The sequence below is a fragment of the Mytilus trossulus genome, chromosome 10 (assembly GCF_036588685.1).
Source record: "Mytilus trossulus isolate FHL-02 chromosome 10, PNRI_Mtr1.1.1.hap1, whole genome shotgun sequence".
NCBI classification, from domain to species: Eukaryota; Metazoa; Mollusca; class Bivalvia; order Mytilida; family Mytilidae; genus Mytilus; species Mytilus trossulus.
The window spans coordinates 38,824,820-38,835,923 of record NC_086382.1 but is presented as its reverse complement, the minus strand read 5'-3'; the positions used below and the strand labels follow the sequence as shown (position 1 = coordinate 38,835,923).

Below are 11,104 nucleotides of genomic sequence, written 5' to 3'. Positions count from 1 at the left end.
TTTTTCTTACTGGCAGAAAGCCGTTAATCAATACGAGTTGTTTGTTGTTTGCCGTTCTGTTTTGTTTTTTTGCATGAATCTGGTCTTTGATTATGATATTGTTAAATATTCATAATTTGTCATCTAGGGAGTTTTCAAACGTTAATATAATAAGTTTGTTCATTGTTAAGATTTTTTAATTATATATGCAGCCAATCATTAAATGGAACAGGTATCTAAGTAAACAATATCTGATATAGGAAAACCCACGTTCATAATTATGACGATTGACTTTCGACTATCCAATAAAATAATTTGAATAACTGAGTATACAATCCAGAACTATTAAGAAACAAATTATCACAACATCCATCACAAAACAATATTTAGAAATTCGAAATGAACGTTTGCTTTTTTATGATTTTTGCAAGAACAATCCTGGCGATTGACTTTTCTGGCAATTCCTTTTCTGTTGAATATAACCAACGCATCACCGAAGATGGATATCTTTATGAAACTGAACCTGGTGTATCGATGATCAGCTGTGCAGATAAATGTTCTGTGGAGGTAAATTGTTATGTAGCCAACTTTGACACCAATTCTGAAACATGTTTTCTTTATATGTCGGGAGGTTGTTATTCTGAACAACAATATGAACATGGTTGGATAACAATACGCCGAGGTTCGTATCTTGTAATACAAAACATAATTTCTCTAGGGTGGATTTTAGTAGATTGATTGAAATATGCATTTGTGTATGAAGAGTTTAATGAATGTATACGTTCCTATGCGCTGTTATTTGAGTGTAGAATGCGTTATATTTGATTATTTTCATGTTTAGTATAGACCAAAGGACGTTTAGATTAAACAATGCGGAAAACAAGCTAGGAACACATTCTAGTAAGAGAAAAGGAAAGAAAACACACAATACATTTAGGAAGATGTGGTGTGAGTGCCAATGAGATAACTCTCCATCCAAATAACAATTTTAAAAAAAAGTAAACCATTATATGGCCTTTAACACGGAGCCTTGGCTCACACCGAACAACAAGCTACAAAGGGTCCAAAAATTACTAGTGTAACCATTCAACGGGAAAAACAATGGTCTAATCTATATAAAAAATGACGAGTGATGTTGGACAATTTTTTGGACATAAGTGGTGAATAAAAATCCGGATAAATTCATTATGCAGTGTGCAATTGTCCAAACGTGGAATTTTTATGAAGAAAAAAATATAAATAACTGATGACCATGTGATAATAAAATCAGATTAAATCTGTTACATAGTTGTAATAGGCAAGTTCTCAACAAATATGAATTTTATTGACACGTTAAATTCTCGTTTAAAGACAACTGCGAATTATGTAACTAATAATGCCGTACCAATTGTTTTTTATTTCGATTTTTTTTAAATACTATAAAATAAATCAACGAATTACTAAATTGCTAAACACAGCTGTAAATAACCTTTTCAGAAAAGATATATTTGGATAGAACATTATGAATGATGGAATTTTGGAATGCATTAAACTTTTTGTTTATGTTTGCAACACAGATGTTTAGACGTACACGAAACATGTGTCTGTCGAAAAAAAAAAAAAAAATCCGAAAAAAAAAAAGTGTTTTTCCGACATAGTCGCTATAGTTTCCTGTGATTGGACAAAATACTGTGATAGTCATGGTGGGTGATTTGGTTACATGTATGTTTGAAAAAACGTCTCGTTAATTATATCGTGATGGCAAGTAAAAACCTATAAATATTCGAACTAGATCTTACGAAGATTTATAGTTTTATTAAAATAATTGTTTCTCCAATAGCTCTTTGCATCCATGACAGCTGTTTATTCGTAACAATTATATAATTTTTAATGTAAACTTTGTTGTTCGATCGTTCATGACTTTTCGAACGCACCTACGCATGTGAGATTTCCGCAGGGTTTTGGTGAATATACTCAAATTTTAATACGTCGGATATCTTTTTTAAAGATAGTTCTTGTTTACTATATCACTTTAATAAACCTGAATATTATTCATTTCCCGGTTTATATACTTTTTCTCAAGATTATAACTGGTTTTGTCTACTTTTGGTAGATTCCTTATTTGAACAAACAATATGTTGGCTATCGTTTTAATTTCGTGTTCGAAAATCTAATGTTTAAAGTACAAAATATTTCTTTCGACTAATTGCTAAATAATTCTTATTCTTTCATGTCTTATCTGAAAATAAAGTTTTTATATTATTGACTATTGTAGAACAGGATGATAGGTTTGACTGGAGTCCATGGAGTAAGTGCTCAAAAACTTGTGGAGGAGGAAAAAGAACCAGGACACACCAACACGCTAACATTGAGAGTACCGGAAACGTAACTTCTGTAGAGGGCTGTCATTGTTTTGGTTGCAATGATACTGGTGAGCATTTCAAACAACAAACCATCATATAAGTCATGGTCTTATTTCAGTAGTTAGCTCCTAAACCAATCATTTATATCAGCAGGTGGATGTGAAACACACGAACGTGTTTAAATGATTTTTTCAAAAATTGAAGAAACTAAAGAAAAGATGAGCAAACAAACACATTTTTTTTAGGATAGCGTTTTTTTTTGTGAGAAACACAAAGAAATTTTTACTATAACTTGAGAAATTCTTTTCGCACACGTTTTTACCAAATGGGACTTAAAAAAGGATAACCAAATGCAACAAAATTTATCTTTGCCTTGGAGATTTTATTTGTCGTTTCTAAGGAAGTGTTTATCTATTAAAGGGGATCACGAATACCATTATAAGAATCATGTCAGTTTATCAATCGCTGGGCAATTTGAGCTTTAATAATATTAAAACATCATCTATGTTTCCAGCTCTCAACTGCAATGAATGGAAAACAAAGGGCCTAGTGGATAGTCAAACTGTATTAATTGAACCAATTGCATCTAACGGTGTTAAATTACAAGCTGTGGAAATTGATTGCTATATGGAAAACGGAGTTGGAGTAACTAAAATAGGTATGTAAATGACCAAAAGATCATATAGTCTCAAATAAGAATTAATAAGTTTTCCTTATTTTGCGCCAACCATCCAATTTATATTTCATAAATACCACAATCTCTACATTCTTTAATATCATAGTAAAATAAGTTTTTTTTCTAAAAGGCCATGGTTTCATCAAACAGTTTATCATGGGTTTTTATATATTAATTGATATTTTTAACGCAGATATCATCGTTTATGTGGTTCTTAAGCTCTCAACTTAATTTCACGAAATGCAGTACTAAGCGATTTTTTTTTAATTTTCAAATAAGTTTTAGTTTTTTTTGCTCCAGAACTAATCTGATGAGTGTCATAAATTGTTTATATTGTGATTTGTTACAGTACTGTCCACAATATGGAACGTTTTCAGCGTTAAAAACGTGTTTAACTCATCCAAATTATTGTTTAATATGTCGGAAGTGTTCTTTTGGGAAAATATATATATATTGTTTTAATATAAACTATGCCGTTGGTTTTTTTCGTTTAAATTGTTCCATTTGTTTTTTGTTTGATATTCTTAAGTTTTATTAAGTATGGAACCTTATTCAATGTTCAAAACAGAATAGTGACCTATAATTGATTTTGGTTGATAATATATTGGCAAATACCACCACATTTACTTATCCCTACATCTTCTTTCATTGTATCAAGTTTGAATTGCTAGTAAATGATTGCACGATTAATTTATATCTTTCATTTCTTTTCTGCATAATGTTCATTTCAATTTAAACAAATCTGTGTTATCAGCAAAATTGAATAGTTATCAAAGGTGTCAGGTTTATAATTTCATACGTCAGACGCACGTTTCGTCTACATAAGACTCATCAGTGAGGCTCATATCAACGTTTCTTTGCAATATTTTAGTTTGAGTATAGAATCTTACCTTAAATAAATATATAAAATTGAGAGATATGATTGCCAAAATACAACTATCCTTAGATTTGATTGAAGCAAGTGGATTATGTATAAGAAGTTAATATATAGAGAATAATACATGGCAAAATCCGTATCATATGTCGTATCATCCCGAGACATCAATATCAGCCCAAGGGCCCTTTGCGTATGCGATACGGGTTTAGCCATGCGATACGGGGTATGCGATACAGGGTAGGTGATACAGACTGGAAAAACGAACCTTTATTAGATATACAAAATAGCTGTATTTTGTACTAAATATATGATAAATAGCTATAAACAATGAGAACAATTTATGTAGGATATATTGTCTCTCTGTCTCTGAAATATGAAAACAAAAAACAGAATATGGAATATCAATCTATGAAACAAAATCGGAATATTTAAGAATGCCTATACCAAATCAGGAGTATGGCAGTTGTTGTCCATTCGTTTGATTTGTTTTGTCATTTGATTTTGCCATTTGATTAAGGACTTTCCGTTTTGAATTTTCCTCAGAGCTCAGTATTTTTGCGATTTTACTTTTTTTATGCACAGCAAAAAACAAACATGCAAACGTCAAAGGAAGAACACTATGCTTATTTTTTGTGATGACATCTTGTCCATGTACTCGGATCGTTTGGCTATATAAAGTATATTTAATACAAAACCGTTTCATCGCTCTTTGGCTCTATTTTCTGTTAAGATAAACTTTTTCGCGGCTCATTATTTACGCAGTGCCAGTATAAACAAAATTTTAAACCTCCAAGACTGTTTCAAGTAAACATGATTAAAAGATGGAAGTCCGTCTGATAACGTACACAAGTATGATTAAATACATTTCCACTTTATAACTACAGATCATTAGCACAAATTAAAAACTTCATTTCTAAATGAAAGGAAGTGCAAAAAAACTTTTTAATTCTTTACAAATGAATTAAAATGAGATCTTTTTCAAGCAAACGTCACTAATTGATATTTCATATAAACAACCATTGTGACAATTGGATAAATGACACCTTTAATATTTCTAAATAGTTTAACACTTTTGATCTGCTACACTTATTTATAACATAAAAAGTTTGATTAACTAGATGTTATCCTCGATGCTTCCAATTTGCTATTATCAAATGTGGTCGTTAATGTTTACTGTGTGTGTGCTTTTACAAACAAACTTAAATGTGGCAGTTTACTCATTTAATAGATATAAGAAGATGTGGTATGAGTGCCAATGAGACAACCCACCATCCAAATAAAAAAAAAACATAAAAGTAAACCGTTATTGGTCAATGTACGGCCTCAAACACGGAGCCTTGGCTCAATATACTTTAAATAAGCCACTGCTGGTGGAGATTTATTTCCCCGAGGGTATCACAAGTCCAGTAGTCAGCACTTTTTGTGCTGACATGAATTGTTATTGATATTGTTATATTTAAAAATTTACTGTTTACAAATTTTTGAATTTTTTGAAATACTAAGGTTTTTCTACCTCAGGCATAGATTACCTTAGCTGTATTTGGCAAAACTTTTAGGAATTTTGGTCCTCAATGCTCTTCAACTTCGTACTTTATTTGGTCTTATAAATTTTTTGGATTCGAGCGTCACTGATGAGTCTTTTGTAGACGAAACGCGCGTCTGGCGTATACTAAATTTAGTCCTGGTATCTATGATGAGTTTATTTACAAATAATTCAAATTTACATGTTCATTAATGTACAGACGAAAATACTTCATTTTCTTTAAACAAACATGTGTTTTGATAAATTTTTATAATGTCTTCATGATGTGTAACTATGCTGTTTTGAAATCAATGACTAAATTTTGTACAGGTCTCCTCCTATATAACACAAATTTCTAAACGGCAAGAATTAAACAGGCAAATCGTGAAATAGAGACGGCATGAACATTTTCAGGTTTACAGTATTTTATTATTTATCTTATTTTAATCCTGAATTGATCGTTCCATCTAATCAGGAAAGTTTGAGTATTTCTTTCTTTTTTAATACATAAACACCATTATATAAAATACCTGCAACCCTTCGTTGTGATATGATACTGAAGTTTGTCATTTGTAATGATTAAGCAAGTGTATTTATTTTCACAAATATCTCGCACTAAAAGTTGTACATCAAAGTGTAACGTAATCTATTGAAATGAAATGTTCTTTATTTGGCCTTTTTAACATTTTTTGATTCGATCGTCACTGATGAGTCTTTTGTAGAGGAAACGCGCGTGTAGCGTATATCTAAAATTTTGATCCTTGTATCTATGATGAGTTTATTAATTTTTCCAGATCATGATGGAGAGCGAGAAGTTTCGGTGGCTGGCTTTGAGGCGCATGGATCCTACAGTTTTATCATCAAATATCAAATTTCTTTCGAGCACGTTGTTGCAATTATAGATTCATCCAATATCTGTCGACAGTTTGTACGCTGGAAATGTTTTAATGCTCAAATATGGGATATAGACAGAGAGATGTGGAATACGTACTGGACAAATAGAAGCACAGCATACTTGGCAACCAATGAGTATAAACCACCGTCTGGATTTTTCCATGGATCTGAGGTAAAGAGAATTTGTGAATGTGGAATTGATAACACGTGTCAGCAAAGCAACGTGCTCTGTAATTGCGATATCAACGATGACATTTGGCGTTTTGATGAAGGATATGTTACAAATAAGGATGCTTTGCCAATAGTTGCTTTCTTTGGAGGGGACACAGGTAAGAGTAGATGTTACTTATAATGATATTACCATAACAATAATTAAATATCCATACTTGTACATGACATATCATCTTAATCTTGACAGTCTTAACTTCTTAACTTGAACAGAAAAAAAAGCATCTACAATTTTTAAAAATGAAGATTTCATTAGATGATTCAACGTTTTCTCCCATAGGTGATACATAATTAACGTCTGTGTTGTGTATGGCGATCTCATACCAAAATTACATTACTAAAACTTATCACTTTGAGAAACTACCAACAGATGTATGTTGCATGGCAATAAGGCGTGAGTTAATTAGTAGATAATATATATATAGGAGTTTATGCCAATGAGACAACTCTCCATCCAAGTCAAAGCTTGTAAAATATCAATCTACTGAATATACTTTTTATACTGTTTATTTATTCGCCTTTTCAAAATCTAAATGACTATCGGTAATATCATTGTTCGTACACCAAAATGAAAATAATGTTACGCCATTTGATGGATTTTTTTGATTGGAACATTCTACTAATCAAAACATTTTGGTGTACGCTTTTAAAAATATTACCCAGAATGCATTAGAATCTGAAACACTCATTTGTCGAACAACTAATGTCCGTTCAAGAATAAAAAAAAAAAAGAACTGTTAAAATTTAGGTATCGGTGAATAGGATCAAATTGAAACTTCCTAATTTTTGGTCTACGAAGAATTTTTAATATATTTGATTAAAAAAGATATACCCAAAATACAAATATAGTATAGGGAAACGTTTGTTGTCAGAATATCTAATATATCGGTAAAAAAACTGTTTTAAACTATTTGCCCTGAATGAAACTGAAGATAATATCTATTTTATTATTTGATTGTTTTTTAACAACAAGCACAATTCGTATCCACTCATTTTGATGATCCGTCATAACGTTGAGTACCATACTGTTCATTTCAACAACTTATTCACACAATGTGTGCTGCTTTTTAACTAAAAAAACTTTTTCGCACAATCATAATAGAAACACACAAAAAAATATAAATATTTGAAGTATTGATGAATAAATGAATATTTTATGTATAGGTTGCAATAAACAGCAACCAATTAACATAAAAAAGTATATACTGGTAAAAAAAGTCTTTAGCTATAGTCAGGTGCAGGGTTGTCACTCGGTCAAATTTGATTTCGTAACCGTTTTCGTCAAAACGTTATATGTTTCTCTACTCTATTTTTTTTCGCCAACTAACAAGTAACATAAATACATTTTTATTTAAAATAGTCCTGCCTTTTACCAAAAAATAAATCTGTTTGCCCCATTGCTGTCCATGATTATTCTACCAACTTTTTTTTATATCTACATTGTAATAAATATACTTTTTTTCAAACGATATTGTAAAATAGAATTATTGATCATAAAATAGAAATAAATGTTTGCCTTTCCGGGAACACAAGGTTCAGCTTTAATAAATTTGTCGGATATATATTTTACCGTCTGATTGAAGGATAGAGACTAATTAAAGTCAGAGATTTTCCTAACAATTACAATTAAATGTTTTCTTTTCCTTCCTGCACCATCGTAAAAAGAACAAAAAGTCCAGACTTAAAAATGTGTTTGAAACACGTCCGTTGCAAAATAAAATCCTCAAGCCAGTTTAGGTGACACGTGATGTCATTTAACCACGCCATTTCGTAAGTAATATATAATCAACACCTTCCGTCCATTGTTTCCTACAGATATACAATGCACTCGGCTGATTATTACAATTGATGTTCTAAAGTCGTAATGAGTTTTAGGTTAATTGCGATTATTTAGTATTGTCTAATGAGGTGAAGTTCAAGAAACCCGATAAAAGTTGGATGAAATCGAATTGTTAAATTCCTATCGCTTAACTCTTTTGCTAGAAATGTATTATTTATCGCATTTTTTAAATTTTTTGGCAAATTGCGAAAATGGAGCTATCGGAAATTATAGACAGGGGTTATATACAGTGTTCGCAGTATCAAGTCATTAAAAACGACACTATCTAATACTTTGGTTTTCATTTTCAGGAGATTTCGGTGAAGTAGGGCAACACTTCATAGGCCCAATGGAGTGTTATGGGACTGCCTAATATTAATACAGCCGTCGGGAGCATTTATTCAATCCTTGGCAACTATCAAGTCAACTTTACAACAATTGTTCAAGTTTCATTGTCGAAAGATGATAATAGGTCTTTATTAGATAATTATATCTATCTAATGACACTTTTCATAAATCTGCTATTTCAAATTCTCATAATAAAAATATTTTTTTATACGACCGTCAAACTTTTTTTGGTTCGTATAATGCTATGATGTCGTCACCTGAGTTATAGTCGTCTGTGTCGTCGTCCGAAGAAACGTTGTGTTTCCGGACAATTATTTGTGTGTAAGTGTACGGATCATTCTGACATTGTACCGGAAGGTTCAATATTACAAACGGAAGGCTGAGATTTGTCTTGTGGGTGATTGCACCAGACATGCAGGATTTGGGGCTAAAAAAGGGCCAACATCAAGCATCTTTCTAGTTTCCAGACAATAACTTGTGTTTAAGTGTATTGATCTCTCTTAAACTGTACTACAAGGAAATTGTGGGATTGACTTGGGGTAATTGCACCAAGGGGTTTCAAAAAGTTGGAGGTTGGGGATTTTTGTTTTTTATTCTTTTTAAGGAATTCTTTTTTTTATAAATTTTTGAAAAGTTTCAAGAAGAAATCTTTTAAAAATTGCACAGTATTGCGTAAAAAAATTGTACGATCCTTGACAACATTTATTTTGTATCAGACACCTATATTTTGCCAAAATATTTGAACACAATCCAAATTCAGACAGTATCAAGCTTGAGTATTGTGTCCAAATTTGCCCCAACTGTTTATGGTGCGACATCTGTGGTCGTATCAGGCTGCGCTCAGTGAAGCATTTTATTTGTTAATATCTTGAATGTTTTTATTTTGAATAGAGATACAACTAAAGCAGTTTTTAAAAGACAAAGTAACTATAATTGTCGACCAATCAAAACTGCTGCACCTAAAATTTGATTGTACTATTGTTAATTTATTATATTTGTAACCATGAAGAATATCCTAAGTTTAGCATCAGTAAGCAAAATGTAAAATTAAAAAAAATACTGAACTCAGAGGTAGATTCAAAAACTAATTCGTTTTGTTCCATTAAAATACCATTTTGTTATTTTTCTATTATAAGTTTGAAAATACTTCTAACGACAAAATTATTTTATATATCTACATGTACCTGTATGACGTTTACATTATGACGTAAAACACACGATTCTACATCAGCTTATTTGATGTGTACCAGGCCATTCAGTCACAGGATTCTTAGTATTTCAACCCTTTATGGGTTGATTTAAAAAAAAAAAGAAAAGGTATCAATGAACGTGGTTAAAAAATATATATGTGCTTTTTCTGCTCCTTTGTTAAGTATTTGTTTCTTTTTGTTCTGATTGAGATTGTGACACGGTGATTGCTGTTGTATTCCTATTTTGACATTTTTACCTTTTATGTCTGTTTTGTTCACGCATCGTTATAAATGTGGAATGTCATGCGACTATCAAACAAGTGAAAGGTTTAGCGCTAAAAAAAACCAGTTTCAACCCATCATTTTCTTAATAAGAAAATGCCTGCACAAAGTCAGGAATATGACACTTATCCGTTCGTTTGATATGTCTGCACTTTTGAATTTTGCAATGTGATTAGGACTTATATCTTGATATTGACTATGAGGGTCGGTTGAAAACAAAACTTTACGACAAAAGAGATGATTTCGGGTTCCAAATGGTGTAGTTGAAATCATCACTTTGTAAATTGAACGGACACCATGACGGGTTGATTGACCGTTGTGGAATATCTGTGTCAAAGATGAGATCGGACATGGTCCTAAGGTCGACATAACTACCATCCCGTTCCTTTTTCACCTACCGAGTAAGATCATTTACCGGCTTTGTAATAACACGAGGAACGCGACAAGGGACGCATGTTGAGCAGGACCTGCTTTGCCTTCCGGGGCACATGAGATTATCCCCAATTGTTGAGGGGGGTCGTGTTGCGGCTGTACCCCTATTTGTGACAGTTTTACCTATTGTGTCTGATTGTTTAGTTCATAAATCGATGTAAATATAATAGAATTTGATGCGAAATATTGAAATAACAGTAACATTGTGTTATCATCTTAATACTAGTCTTTGATATTTTATTACTGTACATTTGAAGTATTTCCAACACTGACAATTATCCTTAATAGAACCTTGTAGCGAAGAGTTTAAACGATTCGACTTCAGCAATAATAAATAAGACTTATATTACTAGAGTTGTTGGCTCAAAACAAGGTACGGGAGTTCGACTCTGACCAGAATTGACGAAAATTGACAATTTCCCTGCTGGACGTAAATGTTTCTCCCATGGCACTCTGGTTCCCTCGAACAAATAAAACATTACATTAAAGCGTGTGATTGAGTCAAAAGTGTTGAA

At 31.8% G+C, this 11,104-nt stretch overlaps 1 protein-coding gene across 1 annotated transcript; it reads left to right on the top strand.

Moving 5' to 3' along the window:
* The first annotated feature begins 514 nt into the window (after window positions 1-514).
* On the top strand, window positions 515-8,710 carry LOC134687883 (neurexin-4-like). The gene is made up of 5 exons (XM_063548342.1): window positions 515-661; window positions 2,234-2,389; window positions 2,836-2,979; window positions 6,191-6,619; window positions 8,649-8,710. The coding sequence occupies exons 1-5, from the start codon at window positions 601-603 to the stop codon at window positions 8,708-8,710; spliced, it is 852 nt and encodes a 283-aa protein (XP_063404412.1). The 5' UTR covers window positions 515-600.
* Window positions 8,711-11,104: the final 2,394 nt, after the last annotated feature.